The 26,522-nt window shown below is 41.0% G+C and overlaps 1 protein-coding gene across 6 annotated transcripts in view; it reads right to left on the bottom strand.

The window, feature by feature from the left end:
* Positions 1-8,438: 8,438 nt before the first annotated feature.
* Positions 8,439-26,522, bottom strand: part of ASXL3 (ASXL transcriptional regulator 3) — a 180,417-nt gene continuing 162,333 nt past the window's right edge. For all 6 annotated transcript variants that reach the window (XM_045456917.1, XM_045456921.1, XM_045456919.1 and 3 more), the window contains 2 exons: positions 19,911-21,852; positions 8,439-16,842 (listed from right to left, as the gene is read on the bottom strand). In XM_045456917.1, the coding sequence (XP_045312873.1) occupies positions 13,132-16,842; positions 19,911-21,852 (5,653 nt within the window). In that variant the 3' untranslated portion in view covers positions 8,439-13,131. The remainder of the gene's footprint in view (positions 16,843-19,910; positions 21,853-26,522) is intronic.

Raw genomic sequence — 26,522 nt, 5'->3', positions numbered from 1 at the left:
TTTCCTGCATTCATGTCTTCTTTGGGAAAAACAACCCTGTTACAGCCCTGAAGACAATTCAAGTTTGCTTTACCCTTCTACCCAAATACAAGAAGGAGCCACCAGACCAGTTCTTACTGTATTTTCCTTCATTTTACAATAAATATTTTATAAGCTTTTCCAAAAAAAATTATTGTTATGTCTATTCACTCTAACAATTAAAAAAACAGAGAGGGGAAGAAAGATAATTTTCCTCTCTTATTCCAGCCACATCATGTATCCAGTGATAATATTTTGATGTGTATCTCTCCATTCTTACCTCAAGGTTTTGGCAAACCTCTGCAAATACTGATTTATATACTTGACCTTTACTCTTATTTGGTTCTCTAGATGTGGCTTGATTTCTAAAATTTATTTGCACCGGAATTGGGACTGTTCCGATATTGTTTTTTCTTTTTTTTTTTTTTTTGTTTCATGCTTTTGCACGTTTTCTTTTAAAAAAAATTTTTTTTTCAACGTTTATTTATTTTTGGGACAGAGAGAGACAGAGCATGAACGGGGGAGGGGCAGAGAGAGAGGGAGACACAGAATCGGAAACAGGCTCCAGGCTCTGAGCCATCAGCCCAGAGCCTGAGGCGGGGCTAGGACTCACGGACCGCGAGATCGTGACCTGGCTGAAGTCGGACGCTTAACCGACTGCGCCACCCAGGCGCCCCTGCACATCTTCTTTTAAATCATACTCTTTGCTTCAGCTATTAGCTGACCTGCCAGTACCTTTTTGTCTAGCTATGCCCTATTGAACTGCAGCTGTCTGCCTTCTGGGGATGTCCAAATGTAATTTGGCCTCATCCTTAGCTTTTCTTTTCTCTGAGGGTTAAAAGTGACTAGATCCAACTCAGTGTACAGGTGTTAACGATTGCCACTGTGTGGCAACTGTCTCTTGCATAGGACTCCTGAAACATTAGCTTTAAGAGGCACTCTTATATAGCAAGAAAGAGGTTCCAGAATTTGTGGAACAAACCGGGTATATGGGGAAATTACTCATGTGGACCCAAAATATCTTAGTGATGATCTATTGAAACGTTTTTCTATTATTTGATATAGTTTAGCTGGTCATTTTTAGAGCTAAATAATCACTCTTTCTTCAAGATAGGCTGATTTTTGCCCACGAATGTGTTCCTCAAGAGCAACTTTGCTGCTCAATTAGCTAGGTGAATGATATATGTAAAACAGATTGGGTAGCCACTGGGTGGCAGCAGAAATTTGAAAAATACACAGCATGAATGTATTTTCTTATTGTTTTATTCTATCTCTTACTGTTGTGCATACTAAAAGACAACATTAGCTTCCACAAAATGTCTTGTGATACATAAAATTCACTCACTTATTTCTCTAATGTAAACTAGCATATTCAACTAAGAGAAAAAAATATAAAACATTAAACCTTATGACCCAATATTCTATGACTATAATATACATTTTTAATATTACTCAGGATGACTTTAGATGGACATGTTATTTTCCAAATAACTAAAAATTGGCATTACTTCTAAGAGCTTTATAAAACTGCTAACAGAACTCTTACATACTCAAAGAAGAAAACTTGAAGAATTTACAAAAGACAAAGAAAAAAATTACTAAAAACTCCCAAATCTAAATTAATCATTGACAGTCACTATATATATATATATATATATATATATATATATATATATAACATATACATATATATCATATATACATATATATATGATATATAACATATGTATATATGTTATATATAGTATATACATATATATCATATATACATATATACACACACATACATATGTATAGTATATACATATATATCGTATATGTCATTAAATCCCCATGTCATTAAATATCTTTTACAATGTTGTATGTAGCAAATGAATAATATTCCCTCATATGGTTAGACTAGTTTATAAGCAATTTCTTCTGGTGAAGCATTTACCAATTATTTACCAATTTTTCTAACATTTACTCTTACAGACAACTGTCGCTAATTGAAAAGTCCAGATAGCTGATGTTTTTCAGGTTTCCGATGTTAAGTGGTAAATTAATATTGTATATAGGGAGAGATCCTGAACTGAGAGCGAATCAGAACCTTCTGATCAGCATTACTTGGACTGATCCTACGTCAGAATGTCAAGTTTGAAGCCCAGACTTCTGGGATATTTATGTGAGCTATTTAAAAGCATACTAAAGTTTAGAACCACTGGCACTCTGAATCAAACTATATAGTCAGAGGATCTTAAGAATAACATTAATAAGGAAGTGCACAAACTTGGGAGAAACATTTAAATTTCACTCGTCTCCATTTCTTCCCTTATTAAGGGGAAACAATGACATGTCCTAAGGTTAGAGTGATGTCAAGGGAATACTGGTGTTTACTGAGCCCATTTTCAATTTTAAAATGCAGGCTTTGGAGACACTATGGGCAAGAAAACGCTTCTTTAAATACTAGAGATCATTTATTGTGACTGTTACAAGCAACAAACATTATGCTAAGCAGTTTACACGTATTGCTATCCCTCATAGCAATATGGCCAGGTTGCTTTAATATGGTGCAATTCTTAACTACAGGTCCTAAAGTGGTATATGTGTTGTTTAGAGGTTTTGGAAGAAAATGTAATAAAATGCTCCACCAGACAAAAACATCCCTGCTGACAGTTTCTTTAAAATGTATAGCTACTCACAACTAGAAGGGGGCTGTGGCAGAGAAGCGCATTCTGATGTAGTTCACCCAAACTGACGTGGAGCTAGAACTGTGTGGTGTAAGAAGACAGTGGGCTTGGGAGACAGAGAACCCTTTCCAGGTGACTTAATTTGTCTGACTTTACTTTCCTTCTCTGAAAATGGGCATCATACTACTTTCTTAGCTCTCAGAGGTGGCTTTCGTCCTGGCAAGGCACCAGATGATACAACACATGAGGCCCTTTTAATATCTTGCTTGGTGGACAAGTAATCCAACGTTTTATGAGAAGCCTAATGACATGGGCAAAAGGAAAAATAACTTATTTTAATCATTTACTAGGAAACTTACACTTTCTTCTCACGGCGGGCCTTTGGAAACAGCTGATCCCATCAGTCATGCAAAAATCTTGGTAAGCGTAAGGCGTAGGAAGTTGACTATTTGCCTTTAGTAAGAACCTCTCCTACTTAGAGGGCCATTTTGAGAATGAGAGACGTTAGTGTGAATTATCTACCAGAGCACAGTGAGACCTAGTGCCTTACATTTGCTCTTACCGATAACCCAAAGGCCTCTCTATCAGATATCCACTTGGCATGTTCCTCTACCCTCATACCTTCTTCAATTCTATACTTAAAAATAACCTTCTATATTAGTCACCTTGCACGGCCACAACAAAAGATCATGGACTGGGTGGCCTAAACACAGAAGTTAATTTTCTTATGGTTTTGGAGGCTTAGAAGTTCAAGATGAAGGTTCTGGCTGATTTGGTCACTGGTGAGATTTCTTTTCCTGGATCGTACATGTCACTTCCTGCTATGTCTTTACATGGTGGGGAGTGGGATGGAGAGAAAAAAAACACTGATACCTTTTCTTATACGAACACTAAACCTATGGTATCAGGCCCCACCTTTATGACCTCATTTAATTGTAATTACCTCTTTATAATTCCTATCTCTATGACAGTCACATACGGGGTCAGGCCTTCAACATACGAATTTTGAGGGGAGACACAGTCCATACCATTTTCTCAGTGAGGAAATCTTCCCTGGGAACCCCGTATACATTTACAACTTCCACACCACAATACTCCATGCCCTTACCATGATATGCTGTCCTTTGTAACACATGCCATTTTCAAACCTACTATATATGTCATATATTTATCTCATTGCTACCTGTCTCCCGACACAAGAATAAAAACTTAGGAATTTTGACTGTTCATTTCAGGATTATAGCACCCATGCTACAGCCTGGTACAGAGGAAGTCAACAATATAAATACTGCTGTGCACATGAAGGGACTATCCTCCGTTATGCATGATGGAACCAGATAGAGAGACCAAAATAGATGAGATACTACACCTGCTGTTCAGTAGGTCTCAGTTGTGTTACATAGACAAGGCTCACTATGAGTGAATGGTAGCTCTCTATAAACTGTAACTCAGGCAATGATTGCAAAAGAATGCAGAAATTTGTATTGTGCACAGTCAAGGGAGATATTTGTTTCTCATGCAGGAGCGAGCCTCTTCAGATTTGCATAAATCTATTTGCTGAACCATGGGTCAGGAAATCACATTTCCCATTATTAAAGTTATCATTCTTTCTTGGTCATATTTATATGAGCCAACTGCAAACCTTAAGAATAGGTCCAATCTATGTGCTGAAGTATGTTTTGAATATCCATCCTCACAGGCAAATTAGACAAAGAAATATCCCATGACAATAGTTTAATAAATGACCATGTGTAAGAATAGCCAATTGTAAAGCCCAGGTTTTCCTTTCTGATAAATTAGTTTGATATTCACTTAAAAAAAAAAAAGACATGATTTACTAGGTCTTGGCCAGAGAGCTTTCTAAGTCATCCAAAATTTTATTAAGCTTGCAAAGGTTTTTTTAAGCATCCCCTCATTAATTTGGATGTAAAATTATAGGAAAAATAACCTCAAGTTTAACTAGAAGATAACGTTCATTTTCCTGCTAAGGTCTAGTGACAAAACACTGTTAATGTACATTGCAACCTATTTCTGCGACAGTGGAATCCAAAATGAAATGAGGAGATGCTGACTTACCTTGTCTGGTGAATCAAGCAGGGCACGAAACCACAATCCTGAAGCAAACCATACCATCTGTGTTGTTTTCTCCAGATGAGCCAAATTTGGTGACAGACCATTCTCCATACAAAGGAGATTTCCCTCTTTTTAGTTTTCTATTTTGTAAGAAAGCATAATTCCCCCAGTAAAAGATGCAGAAGAGTACTTTGCTTCCTGTATTGCCTAAATATCTTGACTCTGAACCTAAAGTAGTTAAGTTAAATTATGACTTCAGAGGAGATTTTTCTCTCCAAAACTTCCATTTGCTCAATTATTCTCCATTCCACACCCAAGCTGTTCTGGAAAATAGGATGTTTCCTGGAAACAATATATTTAAATGGCATTTTGTACTGGAATTAAAGTTATGTTTTTTTTAATGGCATTTTCTGAGAAAATTCCTTTTACTTTGTGACAGTGTTTTTTGATACAACTCTGAAGCACTCAAGTAATGCTTGGTAACTATTTTTCTTGAAGAATCAAGTCACCAGTAAAATCTTTTGTCCCCTATAATGCAGCACCTAGATGGGGTGATCAAACAAAACAAGTTTGCTCATTGTAGGTTGGGTAAATCTTGGCACCAAAAATGACCCAGTTGCTAGAATCCCCTTACAAGTACTGAGGGTCAAGGAGTACACTCTGCTTGTATTCAGTGAACCGACATACTCTCCGTAGGTAGAAAAGAAAGTTAAAGCATCTCTTTGGGGAAATAACAAATTTCTCATACAATATACACTTATTAATGTATTACTTTGATATTTCATCAAATAATCACTTATTAACATACTTAAAATATTCACTTGCCAGGTGGCTTTCAGAAAAATAGTATAAGAGTTGATCAAAGATGATTTTGTCCTCTGGGGAAGATGGTGAGTCAGACACTGAATAGGAATGTGAACAGCCCAAAGTCGTGCTCCTACCCTAGTGGCGTGAAAACATGCAGAGGGCAGAGGCCACTGGGAACTACTGAACAGGCTTCTCTGTATGGTAACAGCTACCACTATGTTCCCAGTTACAGGCTAGAAAGAATGAAGCGGTAGGATTCACTTATCCAGTCAATGTTTGCTTGGAAAAATATTGATATAGGTGAAGTTGATCTGCGGCACCATATATCCTGGTGTTATCTGTCGGCCGTCTCATCTATGCTCTTTCATTTTCCCCCATGACCAAAACATTTCCCTCTTGTGATCACCAGCAATGTGGGAAGCTTTGATTTCTTACAAGTAGTAGATGAGGCACTGTGAATTTCCTGACTTCAATCCAAACCCGCAACTTACATGTGCAAGACCCGCTCTTTGTTTTCTTATCTGAACTCCACTGAATAACGTAAGTAGTCAAAAGCAATGTCTTCTCCCTTAAAAAAAGAATAGCCCACATTGCATCTCATATCAGGACACGGCAATTTTTTGCTGTAGTCCCTGTAATACAATTTGACTCTTTAATGTAGAAATGTGTGTCACATTGATCTAATAAAAGTATTAAAATGTCAATGACCACCAAGGACATCTGGTGCCACAAACTTGTTTCCATATGTCGTTAACTTTTACAAATCAACATTACCAACATCTAAACAAAATCCTAGATCCATGTAAGAAGGGCCTGGGGACAGAGCTCTAAAATGTGTAAAAGACTATACACGTTGCAGAAATCATTATCAGGCAGGACTGTGTCTTTAGTGATGAGCCCCATTCAGCAGAAATGATGGGGAGGCTGACAGGGAGGAGCATGCCCCACGCCCCCATACTATGTCAGGTGTGGGCAAGGGATGTTCCTCTGGAGGTTTTATTCTCATCCAACGGCAGCCCTGATTGGTTTCACCCACTTGGCTCTCTCTTCCCCACTGCACCTTGTACATGACTTGATTATACTCTTGTCATATTAAAATTATTTTATCATCCTTCCCACCAGTCAGTACTTTTTTCAAGTTTGGGACCCTCTTATTTTTCTCAGAATCCCCAGTATATAGAAGTCTGCACAGTGGCCATTGCATCTTGTAGCAAATAAGAGGATAGGCTTTGGTCTCTGAGCAATGCTGTTATACTTCAGATTTTTGCTGTGTATTCTTTTCTTTAAACTCTTTAAGACTCGGGTTTATTTATTATATGGTTATAATAACAGTGCCTACCTTAAAGAATTTTTCTAAGGATAAAGGTGATAATGTGCTTTGCAGCACTCCGTACTAGCATTTCACAAGTATTATCTACTATGTTTTTAAGTACAATCTGCCTTTCGGGAACAACTCTGGGAAATTGCTGTATTTGCTTAGTATACTGTTAAAACTCTAAAAGTTTATTTATATGAAGATCATTTGTGATATCTCTTTCATATTCAGACAATGAAGGCTAAAGACTTGGGAATGATTTATTGAAACATTAAGTCTAGGCAACCTATAATTAAAGTCTTCGAATACATTTTCTAGGATGTCTGTTCAATTGCCTTCTGCAGGAGAAAAAAAAAAAAAGCCCAAATTGTTGTATCAACTTCTCTTCTGGCTAAGTTCTTTCAAAATAAAACACTTATCTTTGATGACAATGAAGCGTCTATGTGAAACTTGATGAATCACTGGGCAAATTACTTGTTCTTAGATAAGGCCTATGATGGATACAAGTAAGTACTTCAGATGCTAAGAGCAATTTTTACTCAAACCAGGCCACACTAATATATTAGGAATAATAGAATATTTATATAAAAACTGTATAACCGTATCAATTTTATGAGAATAAATGAGTCAAAACTATATAAGCATTCAGATCAGTTTCAATAAACATTGGCTTAAAGAATTCTGGACTGTTCAACTTTCTCTAATGAATTTTGAAATAAAGGATGCCTGCGGAGTAATGCAATGAAAATAAAAAACTTCCACGTTAAATAAAATTAAGAAAGCACTTTGTAAATATTTTAAGGGGAAAAATAGGACAAAAAAAGGACTGCCATCTTTGTAGTGAAAATATCAGTTAGAATTATCCATTTTCCATTGACTTACTTGGATAAGTTGGACTTTCATTTTTATAAATGGAGGAAGCAGCATATTTTGTTCTTTTCTTCCCCCCTCCAAAAGTAAACATACTCTTTCGCCATCTGGTGGCCAAAGACAGCATTTTCCATGTAGATGAAAACAGCTGAACTCAAATTTAGCCAATCATGTTTAAAGCTTTCTGATTCATCTTACTGTAAAGATATGCGTATTTTTTTTAACCAGTATAACTGACGCAATTTTGTTTGAACGATTCACAGCATTTTCTGCAAATAACTGTAGCTGTTAATATTCAATGCAAGATGAAAAAAATTAACCCAATTGTTTTAAAAAACAATTTGGAAAGTTAATTCATTTGGAGAGTTAAAATTAAATACGGTAGTTAACAATTTGACCTGAATGTCTTTCAGTATAAAGAATTAGCAAGATCTTTAATGAAAACAAGGTCCAGATATATTTTTAAATGATAAGCACAACAGATACTGTGAATTTCAAATAGGTTTCAGTTTTTGACAGTTTTAACAGTAGTTGGAACTGTATGTTGACAATTCACCAAACCAGAAAGGGTAGATAACTTAACAGTATGTGTTTTTCTTCCTCCCTATAATCCTAAGTGAAATTTCCAATGTATTTAACACATTTTATGTAACTACATTTCATTAAAAAATTAAAAATGACAATGATTTACTGTTGAATTTCTTTATTTTCTCCAGAATATTTTAATATTGAAACCCAAATTGTTACTTTGAGAAAGGGATAAACAGAGAAACATGGAAGAGACAAACATTTCATTTAACTTATGGTATTGTGAGCAGTCACTTTTGTAGGCAACACTTTTTTCTTTGTAGAAAAGAAATAAAAAAACAAACAGCACCATTAAAGAATGCATGATCCCTGAATTCTAAACAAAACACTGTCTAAAAATTGTTTAAATGCTCGTTGCACTCAGTCACATTTAGTCAGGTATCAAAGCAAGCATAACAGTATTAAATTGTAGCAGTCTTACTGAACCAACTGCTCTCCCTTCTGAGGGTTTTACACACCTTTTCTGAGTTTTTCCTGTGGGAACAATATATTCTTTGGTAGAGGACTGAAGGAGGGTTTCTCTTTTCTGTATGCTGATAGAAAATGTCTGTATGTTCAGGGCCTTCGCCCCCAATCTGTGTTTGTCATGCATGTTATGTTTGGGTTGATTTCACATTTTGCTGTTACACTGTAGGAGTAATACCGCCTTTTTTTTATTTTTATTTTTTAAAAAGGCATTAAATGGCTAATGTCAAACAGATGTAAACATTCAGAATACTGACCAAAAAAAAAAAAAAAAAAAACCCACACACACAAACACACATTTAAAAAAAACCAAAAAATTGTACTGTACTGAAAATATGAATCAGATTAGGTTTCCAGGAAGCAGGGGGGAAAATACAGCAGTACAAGAAAATTATGGCAACCAAGTAAAGCACTTTTCTTTGAAACATTCATGAACAGTACAAATACAACAAAGTTTTTCTACAGTCTAAATTATTCTGCAACTATCAAATATAGTACAAAGCGAAATAGTATGTGCTATAAAAAAGCAGCTCCTTTAAATTATAGTAAAAATGCTTTTTGTTCGCTTTACAGTGACAAAGCATGAGGACTGAAGATTTTTATATTCAGTGACATTTTGGCTACATAGGCCCCTGACAGTCTGATGAGTTCCTTTTCTAGGACTCTTCACATTGTTCTCTAGAAACACAGAAAGACAGTGACTCTGGGCTCTGCACGCTCAGCGGGCGTTGGCGTCCACACTGGAGAGACGACGCAACCCTAAGCCTGGCTTCGGCTTCTCTACCCTGGCACCTCAACAGACCGAGAAGGAACTGGGAAACCAAGGCCACAGTAACTTCCTCTTTTGACATTGGGTGAGGGTTTAAAAATGGGGCTGCGGCGTCACGTATTCGGACTCTTGACTGCGTTACGAGCACCATATGCACGAGCTTCTTGGGCTTTGAATGCTTATTTTGAGCGACTGAGAACATCTGAGGTCTAGAAGTCATCTAAACCTGCTATAATAGCTCATCCCAGAAACACATACCACCATAAAGTCTTTGTAGCAACCAGGCTCAACCTCAGAGGTTTGTTTTCAAGTTTTTCTCCTTCAAACTAGACCTTAGCAGAGAAATATTATATATAACTGTGGTGCTCTGGGTTCACCAACATTTCTGCTATTCTCACTTTGGAAAAGGAAAAATATTTTCATTTTGAAAATGAATTTGCATCAGAACGTTCTTATTAACATGCCCATTATCTACCTAAATGTTTTTATACACTTCAGGCATATGCATATCATAGAAGAGGGGGATTAGGGAATAGCCATTTTCTTCCTTCCCCTGCTCCAAAAGTGCTACTTAGGGAAATACATCCTTTGTGATAAAAAAAAAAAAAAATTACATGTTACATGTGCAAGTTCTATTCCTGATAGGGATATCATAGTGTCCAATAGTCAGGATAATGCACACACTAACATTTGCACATTACACCACAATAACCATGTAGTAAATAACATACTACCTTTGCACATAGGCAGACACCTGTGGAAATCAGGAAACTAGTAACCTATTTACCTAATCCAAATATACTGGCTTGCGTGTGTGTGTGTGTGTGTGTGTGTGTGTATATATATATATATATATATATATATATATATATATATATATATATATTAAGTGGACACTTGTAAAATATCTGACCCACATTTTACTTCTGAATTTTTCTTTCCATCATTATTTTAGCCCAAAGATATCAACTTTTCAGTTATATAAACCATATGTGAACACTGCGAAGATAAACTGGGGTAAAAAAGAGAAAGGGCACAGAAAAAATACCCTCTTTGGACCTGGGTGACTGAATCCATGCCCGATCAACAATCAATTCTCCCAAACTATGTGAAAAATCACCTACTGTGTGAAAAACCAAAACATACAGAAGGACACTTTATTCCCAGTAACTTGCAGGCAGTATTCCACAAAGATGGAACTGATAATGAGCTCAGCATCACTTCAGGCTCAACTGTATGTCATATACAGAGTGCAAAGCTTTATAGAATGAGTGTCTTTCAACACCGTGCCAGTTACTGATGTAGTGATTTTGAATCTGCTGGTGTGGACAGTACCTGACCAAAAGAGCGGCAACTGGATCTGGAAGGAGTTGGCATACAAGTGTCTCCGTTTTAGGGGTGCCCTTCTGTGAGACTAGAGCATGCTTTTCTGAACCAAGATACTACTGCAGGCCACGCAGCCCACAGAGAGGACGCCACCCAAACACAACCTGGTGCAGAGTGGACTAAGTAAGGATCCACTGGAACTTACCCTGCCTTCCCTGGACCGGCCGGTTAAGTGCACCTGCTAATTTCTCAGTCATGAAACTTTGTTCCTTTCAGTGTGGAAAAACAGAAGCACAAGTACTGAAGCACCAAATCTCAGCCACGGAGGCAGACCCTTCTTTGCTTTTCTTTCTTTTTAAGTATCTTTCACTATTAGCAATTTCTTAATAAATGTGACATCTGCATCACCTAACAAAATTTGGCAACATCACAATAATAAATATGGAGGAAAAAAATACACGTACCATAGTGGAATACTATTAAAAAAAGTCACAAGTGTTCTTTCTTCCCCCGCCTCCCCCACCCCCCCAGGAATGTAATCTCTGCTCATTCCAGGTAATTTTTAAGACACGTTTTTAAGGGAATGTCAGAAGTTTACATTGATGCGAAAATGTCTGTCATTCTTACCCTGGATACAGATGATCCCTCCCACCCCCATGTTTTGTTTCTTTTTTTTAATTCTAGGGCCACAGTCAATCAGTGGGTTAATGGCACTCCGCCTTTTGTGCTCTGTAATCTGAAGTTAAACGGGCGTGGTTTTTGCTGCCTTTCATCTTTCCACAATGTGCATGTGCTTTTGAACTTGCTTTAAGGAACAGAGCCTGCTGACCTACAGCTGTTCTCTGGCATGAGGGTGGCCAAAGCATGTGGAATGTAGCTCCCATCCTCAACATTCAGACTTCACTGGATAAACACGGACCATAATTGTAAGATGCAGTATCCCGTTTTCAAAAGCAGTTCCACTCCCCCAAATATGAAGAATGTACTGAATTCACCTGAGGGGGTTAAAAACCCCAAAACATGCGATACCTAGAACGGGTTTTTAAAATAAGGGCTATTTTCAAGTCAAATATATAGATTGTGAATCATGAGAAAAACATTTTTCAGAAATCTATCAACACTTCACCCTTCGGTAGTTCCTTTTTGTCATCAATGACACTTTAAAAGAGAGGTGGCCAACCTCTGCAGAGTCGGAAGCCAGAATGTACTGGTGTCATCCATAAAGGGCTACAATTATTTCTGCCCCCCTCCCTTTTAGTGTTTAGTAATTGTCTTTAGAGTGAACAGAATGGACCAGTATTAACATTACAACCCATTTGTATGTGTTTGCATACACAGCGTTTTATTTGCTTACTTTTAATTTTAGGGCATTTTTTTTTTTTCATACTTGCTCTTTAAAGCTACACATGACGCTCTGAAATCCTACGGGCCTATGGCCCTCTGCTGGTCAACTCATCTGACGGTATCAGGTGTCAAAGGGCTCGAACCAGATTACCCGGCACGAGGCCCACACTGCAACTTCAGGTAGAAGACACATTTCACTACAATGTGTGCACAAGGTCCAAGGCAGAGCCAGACATTCTGCCAGGCTCTGAAAAGAGTGACAAGGGAGGGAAGAGAATAAGGACAGTGGAGTTCATGAATGGCATACCTCCTTTAATGTATCTTTTGAGATAGGAGCAAATACAAGGAATCGTACATTTAAATAAGATTCCCCTTTCCAAATACGATTGCATCACTGTGGTAAAGGTAGGTCCAGAAGAGTCAACTGTGAAAGCCTTTGTTGCAATGGTTAATCTACAAGAGAATGAATCACCAACCACCTTAAATCACTTTTCCCGTTCTCTTTCTACATCTGCATTTCTGGTTAGCAGTAAGTAATTAAAAATGTCCTTTTCCTATCTACACCTGGATTAAAAATAATAATAATAATAATAATAATAATAATAATAATAACGAATGGGGTAGTGACCTGTATACACGTGGACAGAAATTTTCCAAAGCTGGGAATGGCAACTTAATCTGTAAAAGACATGCTGATGAGCCACTCTGCTGGGACGTGACCTCCCCTTTCTGGGAAATGCAAGTAAATAATCCCAGAGAGAAAAGATAATCTGTTCCAAAGTAAAATAAATTATCACGATATAAACCACTGAGTTACTCAATTTGTTGCTGCTGACGCCGTTTGGCTTTTCCGTGTTGAAAAGGGATACTGCATCTTTCACCAGCTCTTACCGCACAACCAGGCAAGCCACACAGAGTTTGGAGGGACCTATGCAGTCGTCGTGGCAGAAGGCCCCACAGCCTTTGCACACGATCATGGCTTTCAGCCGGCAAGAGCATTTCAGTTCCAACTCATCCGCGTTGCTGCTGTCGGCAAAGTTCTGCACGGGCATCTGAGCGTTCTGACCAGGCAGGCCCGTGGCAGGACTGGAGCCGCTTCCCAAAATCCCAATGGACTTTTCAATTGCAGATGCCGCCCTTTTGAAGCTCGTGCTACCAAAGTGTATTGTTGGATAATTTCCACAGAGCTGCTGTTGTTGCTGCACCTGCATTTTCTGAGCAGCTAATTGGGTAAAAGGCTTTTGTGGCTCAGAAAGCAAATAGGAAGAGAAATCTGCATTTTTTAGCGCAAATGCTTTTAACTGTTCTTTCATTTCATTCTGGTCATAGGAAACTTGTTTCATGCCCAGTTCACAGCTGCTGCTTAAACCTTCCTCAAAAGAAAGAGGTTCCGATTTTATATTGCTACATATGCCCGTGGACTGTGGCCAACTAAGTCGCTTAGTGGTTTCCATGGCAACCGGCGGTTGCTTCGGATCGGAGGGGACTTCTGCATTCGGAAGAGGTGGAGGTAGCGGAGGTGGCGGTGGGGGAGGCGGGGGCAAAGCCAAGGGTGGGGGGGGCGGCGGGGGCGGGGGCGGGGGATGCACCAGTGCTTTGTTCGGCATGGAGTGCGCGGCCCCTCCCACGTCATCGCCTTCTTTAATGGGCACGTTGGGGGATATCATGTTGGCTAACCTCAGCTGGTGAGGTGCTGAAGAAAGGCCAACCTCTCCCAACCCCTTTTGTTCGAGATGCCTATTGAAGGCGAACGCGTTACAGCCCACTGGGGTCTTGGCAGAGGCCTGTAATAGCGCGGCGCTGGGGACGGGGCCCCGGGCAGCCATGGGCATTTGGTAGAACTGCTGCCGGTGTGCGATGCCAGCCTCGGGGTGGAAGCTGCCATTCTTATCGACGTGAAATAGGTTCTGCTGGAAGCTACACGAGGGGAGCAGCCGCTTTTGCTGTTTGACCTCAGGGCTGTGAACAATTCTGTTCTGCATGGAGTGCTTGGTCAGCCACTCTTGCTTAAAAGGCTGGCCGTGTCCTAGCTGGTTCATGCCCGAATTGATGACACAAGGCACCCCTTTAACATCTGGCTCCACCAACAACTTCCCTGGCTCACATTTAACTTGCGTATGTTCCCCCACAGTCCTGGCGACTCTCTTTTTGGGGTGGTTTTCTCGCTTTCTCATTTGCAGCGGTGCAAGGGTCCCTGCCAGGTAGCCCTTCCCGTCTGGATTTGGAGAGCTGGACGGCATTTCTACAATGTTCCTCTCTGGTGCCGTTTTACCTGCTGAGGTAGTTTGAAGAGGCAGAGGAAGTCTGTTGATTTCGAGCTTGGCTCCCAATCGGGGCTGAGGCAACACTTTTTCCAAAGGCAGGTTGCCCTGGAGCAACTGTGTCACCAGTGGATTGTTAGCCTCCACGGATGAGAGACGGCAGCCGGAGCTCCCTGCGCTGGGGACTCTCTTCAGGGGGTCCACAGCCAAGGAGATGGCCTCTTCCATGGGGCCGGAGGTGGAGGCCTTCACGTTTTGTGCCTGCGGCACACCAGGGGCGACCTCTGCGGCCGGAGGAGGCAGCTCGGGGCCGGGGAAGTCTTCGGTGTCCATTCTAAAGCCCTTGTCCACGTCATGAGGTTCAGACTTCACCGGGAGAGGGACATTTGTCATGAGATTCCTGGGATGAAGTTCTGACATGTGTGAGTAGCCAGCGTGTTCGCTTTTGATAGGCTTTGGACAGCTCTGCTCCAGGTAGTCTTTCTGTTTACTTGAACCAGAGTGACTAACCAGAGGCTGCCCTGGGCCCCTCATCCCCTCCTCAGTCCAGCAAATCCGGTTGCCTGGGTTGTACTGATTGCTACAGGTGGTGTCTGTTTCACTCTGGAAAGTGGCTGGGCCCCGTGCCTGCTCAGCAAAGCTATTACTAGGAGCAGTCGCCTCATTTAACTTATCTGGAACAACCAGGGGTCCTTCTCGGAGACCTGAACAGGCCGCCTGCATCGGTTTACAGTCTTGCTTTGCCGCGGGAGCAGCAAGGAAACTGGAAGTGTGATCTACGCCGTCGTTTGCAACTGGCTCAGGCCTGCTGATGACAGATACCTGAGGACACGCCACGGGCTGGACGGAGGCTTCTGTCCTCACTGACCTGCCCTGGAGGTCCAAGCTGGCTTCCGCGCTGTCCACGGAGACGGTCAGAGACAACGTGGAGGTCAGCGTGGTGCTGTGGTCAACGATGACTTTACATGGAATCGATCTGTTTATGGCTGCTGGTGCAAAGCCCCCCGGAGGCTGCTGAGGTTTCCCAGAACTGTCTGCCCTGTTTCGAAGCCCTGAATTCTTGTCCAAGCTTTCGGCGCTCAACTTGGGAGGACTCTCGTAAGAGTTTATTGTTAGCATGCTTCCAGTAAACATTGCGACATGTGGCCGTGCAGCCAGAGCGTCTGTGACTGCTACCGACTCCCTGCAGCCGAGGGCGGCTCTCACAGTGGTACCCAAGGGTCCGGGGGCCTGTTCTTCACTCCCAGGCATGGCTATCTTCTCAGAAGGGTATCTGCTATTAACTCCCGCTGGGGGAATCAAGACAGAGCTAGTGGAGAGATGGCTGGGCAAGTTATTCCCGATGGAGGGAGTTGGCACAGAGGTGTACTGACTGGAGACTAAGTTACTAGCACTGCTGCTGGACAGTGGTGCCGGCTTGTCATCCATGGGGCTCGATCCACGGCAGCCCTCTGTCGTGAGGGGGATAGGAGTGCTTTCGATGCATTTTGGTATGATGGCTATGCACGGAGTGTCAGTTCCCTGGATGGTTTTTAACATGCTTCTATTACAAGCAGAAATCGTAGTGTTTGCACTGTCCACAGACATCAGAACGGAGGATTTATCAACAGAACTCACAAAGGGATGTTCTTTAACTGCTCCCGACATAGCAGTGCTGCAAACGGACACGGGGACAGAATTTTTATTAAAAAGCATGGGCACGCTGCTATTTTCAGAAGAGGTAGATGAAACAATTTTCTCAGATAAATGCGACACAGGTACATTTTCGTCAGAGCTATGCACAGATAAGTCAGTGGCAGTTTCTGGAAGTTTAGCTGGGTTAAGAGACTGCTGCAATACAGTGCTGGTCTCCCGGAGGTGCGCGGACTTGTTGCTAGGAGATCTGCAGTTTGGATTGACAATAATCACGCCAGTAGACCCTTCGATTTTTGTTTCAGGGGCAGAAGAGACTTCTAAGCTGGGAGGCCCATCCTTTGAGCCGAGCACAGGCAACCGGGACTCTTTAGTGTTCTGGAAGAGGTGGGCTCGGGCTTGATGCTTTGCAAAGAGCTTCGCCTTTGTCTGCTCTTTGATGTGTGCCAGGGTTCTCGCCTTTCCACCCTCTCCTGGGCTCCCCATGGCTCCGGAGACAATGCTGGCCGCGGCGGCCACAGCAGCGGCTGCCGCGGCCTCTCGCTGGGCCCTTGCCTGCTGGGCCCGGGCCTTGATATCTGCAAGGGTCCTGGCTCCTGTGTTCCTCCCACCGCCGACCGACGTGCTAGGGGATGCGCGAGACTCTGGTTTGGAGACTGGCTGGCTCTTGATAATAAAAGGTGGCCCAATTTTGGAAAGCTGGATCTACGGGAAGGGGAGAATGGAAAGATAAAGCGCTTGGTACAGGATCACAGAGGAGGCATGAGGAATGTGATAACGCAAGAGGAAAGAGGAGCTGCATTCTCTCTTAATGTGGCACCAACTACACCTAAATCCCCGAATGGGCCTTCAGGGTATAAAGCAACAGTAAATGTAGCATGAACGTGAAATTAAAATTTCTAATCTCTGTTTTTCATCTACAGAAACATCAACCGGTGACTTCATTTGGTATGGAAATGAAACATCTTCTTAATGCCTCATATAAATGGAAACAAAATCCATGCTTCTTAAAATGAGGTTAGCTAAAAAAGACTTAGAGATATTTAGCTTTTAAATTATCTTCCTTGCTGGCATAGCAAACTGGGACCTTAACTCTACATGGGTTGTCCTCTTAATGTGACACAGAGAAAAAAGCCCTTAGCCAAGAGGTCAGGAGACTAGAATTTTCATCCTGGCTCCACTCAGAGGAAATCCGTGATCTTAGGCAACTCACCGTGTACCTCAGTTTCTCCAAGGACCTCCCTGAACCAGAGACCCTGTGGTTTTTAGGTACTCCCACTCCACCTAGCATGCCGCCTCATACATGTGTAATAAGCACACAATAAGAGTTTGCAAACTCACTTGTAAAATGAGACTAGTTATTTCTGGTCTATTTCCTTCACAGGGCTCTTAGAAAGATGGAGTGAGACTGTATCTGTGTGAGTGCTCTGCTTTCCAGAGGGATTTGAAAGCATTATCTTTTCATGAAAGCAAGGGTGACTCTGGTTTTCTGCCTCTAAAAGCAACTATGGGTTGGGCAGTTTCTTCTGATACTGGTAATCCTCAATTTGCTGAATTCCATAAATATCCCAACCCACAGTGACCACCTCCTCATGCTAATGAAAGAGACTCAGTCATCACCAAATTCACGAGGCACAAGGCCCAACACCCAACATCCCATAGCAATGGCTGGGATGCCCCAGTCACTAAAAACATCCTTAGAGTCACAGATTTGTAGAGCTAGAAGGGTTCTGGTTAAGGCACCTCATTGTACAGTTGAAAAAGCTGAGCCCGTGGAGGCTGCCCGTGAGTGACAGCGAGAGTCTTTGGGCTCCCCATTCAGGGCTGTTGACAGTACTGTGCTTCCCTTGGTTTTGTCTCTCTGGACAAAGCTTTTCCTAGAACACTTATCTCTCTTCTTAACACATGTGTATTTACACTATAAACCCCTGACACTTACTAGAGGATCTCCAATTATGCTATGGAACTTTGGTAGAAGAAATTATCGAAATTATCTCACTGAGCTACTTATTTCTCATTTTCCAGCTCGCGAGGTCTCTCTTCCAATCCAAAGGCTCCGGGGTGGGGGGGGGGGGAATGAATTTAGAGAGGAGATTTTGTTTTTTACTTTTAAATATTTCCTTCATTTAAACAAAACAAAACAAGGGGCGCCTGGGTGGCGCAGTCGGTTAAGCGTCCGACTTCAGCCAGGTCACGATCTCGCGGTCCGGGAGTTCGAGCCCTGCGTCGGGCTCTGGGCTGATGGCTCAGAGCCTGGAGCCTGTTTCCGATTCTGTGTCTCCCTCTCTCTCTGCCCCTCCCCCGTTCATGCTCTGTCTCTCTCTGTCCCAAAAATAAATAAACGTTGAAAAAAAAAAATTTAAACAAAACAAAACAAAACAAACCTAAAAACATTAAGAAACAATTAAGCCTGGATATACTGAAGAGCTCAAGGTTGAACAAACATCAAATATACTTATGGTATCTATCTTTACATAAAGTGTATATTACATTGAAAACAAGCTTTTCACAAGAAAAATTAGCCTGCTATGTTTAAAAATATTTCCTATGAAAAGTTTGCTTATATTTTTTCCCACTGCTTCAGAAATTAAAATGCACAGTAGAGTTTTAATTGCAGCTTAATGTTCATCTTTCACATCTCTAGAACCTTAATAGGTGTTACTTTATTAAATAGAGTAACTACAGCTACACTCTTCGAAGTCAGCCTTATGGATATCATGAGTCACATACAAAAAATAGATGTCAGGTTAGAGCAAAATAAAGAGAAAGAGATTAAGAGAAACAAAGCTAGAATAGGTTTATAATTCTAGACCAAACCTATGGTGCAATAACCCATTTTATTGTAAGACAATATAAATGGGCTGAGATGAAAGCACCAAATAAATATAGATTATATTGGGTAAGATTTTTTATTATTATTATTAAACAGAGTGTTTCTTTTGAATTAACCTCAATTTTCAGTTTACTTAGGCAGAGTCAATTTATATAAAAGGCTTGTTTTCTCACCTTTAATTCCTCCCTGGGATCAAAAGAAAATATATAAATAGGAATGCCTGACTACAGGCTTTATTATTTGTAAAGTTAAATACTTCTTTACTCTCTTGCAAATATAAATAAATAAATAAATAAATAGAATAGAATAGAATAGAATAGAATAGAATAGAATAGAATCTGTATACCTCTACATCTACAGCATTTTCCCTCAGGGTGTGTTAAGCAATTTCACTGAGTTATTGAAGAAATATTTAATGAGTTTCTTCCATATGTCAGGTCCTTTCTGCTAGGCAATGGTGGTGGTCAATGTTTGCTGGAAAATAAACCGATTACCTATACCTTCACCTCCTTAGTGCACGCCTCTGACTTTTGACTACTTTCCCTAGTCCTACTGGACTTTTCTAGGACACTGAAGTATCTTTCAACTTGCCCCAACTGTATGTAGGTCTCTGTCCTATGCCTTGGAGTCTCCGAAAGACCCTGTATCATGGCCTATAGGTTCCTCCAGGCCCTGTTCTCCCTCCTCATTTCTTTTTCCTTAAATGCTGAGGTCTAAGTACATATATGTGTGTATCTAAAATTATCATATGAGCTCAGCGCACAGCCTTAAAAAAGATCATTTAATATTAGACTGGTGTTGGAGTATTAGACTGTAAACTGCTACAGAAAACCTGGAGGGAAGAAAACCTTATTTAAAATTAGAAAACTAAGCATCTAAATAGGAAAAGCCTATCTATGGAATTGTCTTCATTGTTATTATTATTATTATTATTCCATACCTTGAGAGGTGGAACCCTGGGCTCCTCTCTGGGGGGCTGCTCTTTCTCAGGGGGGCTGCTGGACGATATGTTCCGCACTGACTGATCATCTTCTATCCTAGCCCTCTTTTCCTTACAGATTCCAAAACTGTGCTGCTCTGCTGTTTTCCTCTTTGATATCTCGGATTCTCTACTTTCATTTCTTATCCCGTCGGGTGACTTGGAAGGCTCGGACAACTTGGAAGAATGCAAGGTCTCCAATCGGTTCAGTGAGCTTCCTTGCTTATGGGTTTTATTTCTAGAGCCTTCTGAAAAGGAAGCCTTATCCACTGATGAGACATACTGTTTGTCCTGTAATTTAGCTGATGGAAGCTCGTTTCCCTTACTCTCTGTCTCTTCAGAAAAGACCGGTAACTCCAATGGTGAAGATGCCCCTTTCTTCTCTGTTCTTTGCAGGACATTATGATTTTTAACTTTTATCATTTCTATAGAAGGAAGTTCTGGAATCGAAGCAGGATAGGGCTTCTCAGTTTCAACGTGTGATTTACAAGGCTGCTGACTCAGAGTCTTACTGTGCAATTCTTCAGATGGAAATGCTTCAGGAGAAACGGAAGAACCCATATTGACGGGTTCAGGAGTATTTGATAGAGTCCTCTGTTGAGAGAGAAGGCTCTCGCCCAGGGGCTTGGCAGGGGCAGAGCCTTCATCTTTTTGTGGGGACAGTGGTTCTTCAGAGATGGAAGGGGACTTTCTTTGCTGATGCACCATTCTGTCATTCATGGAAGAATTAGAAATTGGAGATGTTTCTGAAGGAAGAGGCAAACTGGATATAAAAGTGGTCTCAGATGTGAGAAGCATGGAAGACACTGAAGACGTTTCTGAGGTCAAAGGTAAATCCGACATGGGTGACGTTTCTGATGTTAAAGGTAAATTTGATACCGGGGATGCTTCGGATGTTAAAGGTAAATTGGACATGAGAGATGCCTCTGATATCTCAGGTGAAGTGGATACTGGAGATATTTCTGACATCAAAGATGCATGAAGGTTTTCATCAGGGGGGTTTCTCTGGTTATATTTGTCTGCATTTTCAGTGCTGGACACCTCAGAACAAAACGTTGTCTCAAGGGAGGCTGGAGTACATGATTCTTCTGAAGTGGACTGGGTTTCCCCTCCTGGGGATGTCAGGCTGGTACAGGCTCCTTCTGGGCTCTCGGAAGAGAAGGAAGCTTCAGAGATGCAAGCATTTTCAGAAAGCTGTTCATCAGGCTCACTCTGTAACTCCATATCTATGGCAATTCCTTCACTGGGAAATTGGCCTTCTAAAGAAGACGACCCTGTCTTTATTTTTGGAGTATTGGTCTCTACTGCAGCTTCTGGCTCCTTATGTTCTGTGTCACTGGCATGAGTCACAGATGAAGTGGAAGGAAGGAGAGAATCACAGACCTCTAGTTGATCAATAACAACCGACATTTCTTCCTGGGGAGATTCTGATTTCTCTTCCACTTTAACTTCAATATGAGGCAAAGTTTCTAAAACATCATTCATCATAACACAGGATTCCAAGTTATCTTCAGGAGGTGCTACCTGGGGCTCTTCGTGAGAGTTGGCTGGACTTTCAGACCCCTCAGAAAATTCAGGTATCGTCTTATGATTTTCATCCTGACATTCGCAGATACTAGTCTCTACCTCTTCAGCAATTTCCTCCTGAATCACAGATTCTTCAGGGATCAAGATATCTTCTGATTCCGATTCTGCCATTAGGTCTTTACCTACATCTACCATAGCACAGAATTCCGGCTCTGGTGAAGTTGGACTTTTCATGCTTTTTGGCTGTTGCTCTTCCAAGGGAGTCTGTGCAGAAAGACCTGGGAGGCCAGTGGGTCCACATGAAGAACTGCTTTCAGCGCCATCATTGTTTGGTCCAGAAGTAAGCTTTATTGAGTCCTCTCTTGACATGCCCAACCTGAACAGAAATTAGAAATATTAAATTACTGCCCAACCACAAAACACGAAAGGGACAACTTGGAGATACGTATAGAGTATTCAACGGAAGTAAACGAATCAAATTGATTTTATAATCACTAAATAATACGCTTCATTTATGTAAACTGGTTTATGATGACTTAGTTTTTCTACTGCTTTTATAATCGTAACTAAAATAAACTCTCCTTCTGGTTAAGAAATGTATTATGCATTTTTATATTTATTTACCTATTTATCTACCAACTTATTTATTTTTGGTATAGATTTTTGTTCTGTAAGTAAGGAGATATGAACTTTGCCAAGTGTTGGTAAAAGGAATAAAAAAAATAATGTACTACAAAAGATTACAAAATATTGGACAGAAAAGCAAAAAAATGTATAAGATCTAAAATTAAAAAAAAATTTAACATTTATTTATTATTGAGAAACAGAGAGAGACAGAACATGAGCATGGGAGGGTCAGAGAGAAGGGGAGAAAGAATCCAAAGCAGGCTCCAGGCTCTGAGCTGTCTGCACAGAGCCTGATGAAGGGCTCAAACTCACAAACGGCGAGATCGTGACCTGAGCCGAAGTTGGACACTTGACCAATGAGCCACCCAGGCACTCCAGATCTAATTTTTTTCTTATCAGAAAGTAGCAATTCTAATCGAAAGCAGCACAGTCTTGAAAGGATGCAACATAAGCAAATAAGATCAATGGAAGATGGGTATGGTGTAAAATCTTGAAATTGAAATGATTTCCAAAGATTAACTTCTCTTAAACCAATGTAAGAGGTGTTACCTTATTTTAGCCTCTAAGTGTCTAACTTAAAAATAATATGGGGGGGGGGCGCCTGGGTGGCTCAGTCGGTTGAGTGTCCGACTTCAGCTCAGGTCATGATCTCACAGTCTGTGAGTTCGAGCCCCACGTCAGGCTCTGTGCTAACAGCTCAGAGCCTGGAGCCTGATTTGGATTCTGTGTCTCCCTCTCTCTCTGCCCCTCCCCCGCTCGTGCCCTGTCTCTCTCTCTCTGTCAAAAATAAACAAACATTAAAAAAAAAGTATGGAAATTTCACTAAAATATAACAAACATATCTGGGGTCGACAAAGTTGATTCTACTAGGTTACATTTGTATGAGGCAATTTTGTATGAGGCAAAATTCTTTCATGTGATCACTTTCTGTAAAGATATTCCAGAGAAGATAGCAAAGAGTATCAAGAAAAAATCCAATCTGATATTCATGTCATAAGGAAAGTTCATCAGAGTTACAAAGATATTGTAAATCACTATTTCCTGTCATACTAAGTCATACTAAGTATACCATACTCAGTTATACTAAGTTAATGCACTAAGTTACGATGTCAGCCTCACATGGTAGAGAAATATGCTGTTCTAAATGAAGTTAAATTAGAGTACAGAAAATTACAAAGATAAGCAGAGGACAGAACACTTCTCTCTTCTGGGGAAAACATATTTGAGCGAAGAAATACAGCTATCATGGTATCGAGACAGGAATAAACCTCAGTGAAATCTTCTTCAACTGCTTACCAAAATCCTCAAAATGAAAGGGAAATAAAGTTGAATACATTTTTTGGGGTGTCACTGCCTTCTTTACTAAAATTCAGAAGGTCTTAAAAGAAGACAGAAGATAGTACCCTCAAAGTTAGTCTCTTTTCTTTCAACTTTCCCTGAGATGGGTTCAAAGTAAGCTATAATTTATGACTATCCTACACTGAGAGGAACAGAACAACTACAGATAAATTTAAAGCAGAATAATCAACTAGAAATAAGGTCCCTTGGGGCTAGGCCAAGCATCGATAGTAGGTTAGGTATAGAATATACAGTATCCATCCACTGGCAGCCAAATTTCTGCTAGTTGGTTGATAAGGATATAATACATGTATTAACTTGTATTAAATATAGTTAATATTAGTAAATATATGTATATAATATATGCATATGTATATATGGAAAACAGCACCGTACAAAATATGCCTATGTCAACATTTTATTATTTTCTCGAAAAAAATGGATTTAAGATGGTACAAGGCATAGCAGGTTGATCTTCACAGTACAGCACATAACACCACAAAGGAAAACACTGAAGTCCAGAAATATAGACTGCAAATCAACAGACCGATGCCCATAATTCTGACTTAGCATATATATGGCTGATCTCTAACTAAAGAAAATACAGAACAGTACTCTGTTATAAGGAGAGTAAGTCAGTAAGAAACAAAATAAACAGCTCAGAGAGCTGAAAACCAAAGTAGACAAATCTTAACCAGAGGGGAGTTTGGACGGCAACGTTCCTGGGAACACTTAAAGCAGGGAAAAGGCACAGGTCAACCGAAAATTATCTGACACTAGGAGAAATAATCCCTCACATACTGGGGAAGTGTAGGTAATCTAGAAGTGACCAAATTACAAGGGCAGTCAATGAAATGTCCAAAATACACCTGTTAATCCAATGTGTAGTCAAAGATAGAAAAAGACAAGGAAGAAGTTCAGTGACATAAGCGGACAGAAACTCTATGAATGAACTACAGCAAGAAAAGGGTCAAATAAAAGAACTGTTTGTATTCAGAACTCCGGGATGATGACAGGGACCCACGCTTACTTACAGTATTGTAGCTGTCACTCCCCAGGGCATACGCATGACAGTCTGAAAGCCCCCCAAATTTTATGTAAAAAATATATATGTGTGTGAATTTTTCTGAGAAGGAATTGCAGCATTAAGACACTGAGCAAATTACTGAACCACACTGTGTAAACCTGGGAAAATTAGTTTCATTGCATCTCAATTTCCTAAACCCATTTTTAACGTAAGAATAATAATGGTATCCACCTTATAGGACTGTTGGGCGGGTTAAGCGACATATTCCCTGAAAAGCTGTTAGAAACATATCAGAGCCCAGCATGCTCAATGACGACCCGGATGAAGGAGAGCTCTCTGTAACACATGGTGCCTCGGGTACAGGCTGCCTGAGGACAGAGCCTAGGCAGCCCTACAAACGTCTGCACCTCAGTGTCTGGCACAGATGAGATGTTGGAACAATTTTTGCTGCATTCAAAAAAAGAAAAAAAAAAAAGAGGGCCCGACACTCAACAACAACTAAGGACCAGTGCTTTGGAGGTAACTGGCTCGGTTATCTTTTGCCAGCACTGGAAAGGGTGCTTTCAACATTTCCTTTGTTGACAAAAGGTGAGGAAGCCTCCTGAGTGGTCTTCAGGGTCATCCTCCAGGGTGCTTAATCCCGCTCGGCACCAGCATGACCTGGAGAGCACCTAAAGATGCATATTCCTGGGCTCAACTCCTGGAGACTCCCAATCATTATGTCTGGCATGGGTCCTGGAAAACTGTATCTATTTTTAAAAGCCCCAACAAGAGGGTGCCTGGGTGGTTCAGTCAGTTACGCGTCCAACTCTTGATTCTGGCTCAGGTCACGATCTCACGGTGTGAGATCCAAACCCACTCCACGCTGACAGCAGGGAGCCTGTTTGAGATTCTCCCCTTCTCCTCGCCCCTCCTATGTGCTCTCTCTGTCCCCCTCTCAAAATAAACATAACATGACACAACACGGCACAGCATAGGACAACACAACACAACACAACGTAACATCTCCAATGAGGACTTTGATGCAGCCAAGCTTGAGCAATATGCTGGTGACAAAATACGAAGGCATAGAAGTAGTCTGCTGCATTTTTAATTTTTGAGAAAACACATGAATTATCTCCTGTTAGTTCTGTTTAAATATGTATACACGTCCATGGTTCTAGGAGAGCAAGTGAACACAAGCCTTCCTCCTTGAGGGTACTGCTAGTTAGGACACTCCACCAATGCTAGCCTCCTCTGAGTAAGCAGGCTGTTAATCATGGGATTCCTTTTCTTTTTTTTTAAATGTTTTTTTTTAACGTTTATTTATTTTTGAGACAGAGAGAGAGACAGAGCATGAATGGGGGAGGAGCAGAGAGAGAGGGAGACACAGAATCGGAAGCAGGCTCCAGGCTCTGAGCCATCAGCCCAGAGCCTGACGCGGGGCTCGAACTCACTGACGGCGAGATCGCGAGATCGCGACCTGAGCTGAAGTCGGAAGCTTAACCGACTGAGCCACCCAGGCGCCCCATGGGATTCCTTTTCAAGAAGAGCACTCAGACGAGCCTCTTGACATTGTTCTCCCTGTTTACAGGGGGAAGTTTATGAAATTAGATCAAATGGTACGGATTTTGTTACTTGCCACCACCTCAGTATCATTTACACAAAACGACAACTCTTAAGCATTAATTGTGCATATGGGAGTTCAAGCACAAATTCCTTTCTAAGGAGGATTTAAGGTCACTGTCCACTGTCAGCTCCTAAATCCTTCCTCCTCCCTTAGGGACCCTATGGTCTCGGAGGCTCTAATTCTGCTCCAGTAAGATATGTCCCTTCTAAATGTGAGGCAGAGGCGAAACTACTTTCAATTTAATTCAGTCACTACCACACTTCCATGTGGCTTATTTTAAAAAGAAATGCACACACAGAAAAATAATAAACTAAAAGCTGATTACACTGAAAAAGGAAGATGGACAGAGTGAAGAGTAATACCTCAGGCTGTCCCCCAGAACAAGGACTAAACACGTGTATATGCACAGTCAACATTTTAGGAAAAAATGTGAGAATTGAATGTG

Source organism: Leopardus geoffroyi, chromosome D3 (assembly GCF_018350155.1).
Source record: "Leopardus geoffroyi isolate Oge1 chromosome D3, O.geoffroyi_Oge1_pat1.0, whole genome shotgun sequence".
Taxonomy (NCBI): Eukaryota; Metazoa; Chordata; class Mammalia; order Carnivora; family Felidae; genus Leopardus; species Leopardus geoffroyi.
The sequence above is the reverse complement of the archived record's forward strand: the minus strand, read 5'-3'. Positions and strand labels throughout refer to the sequence as shown.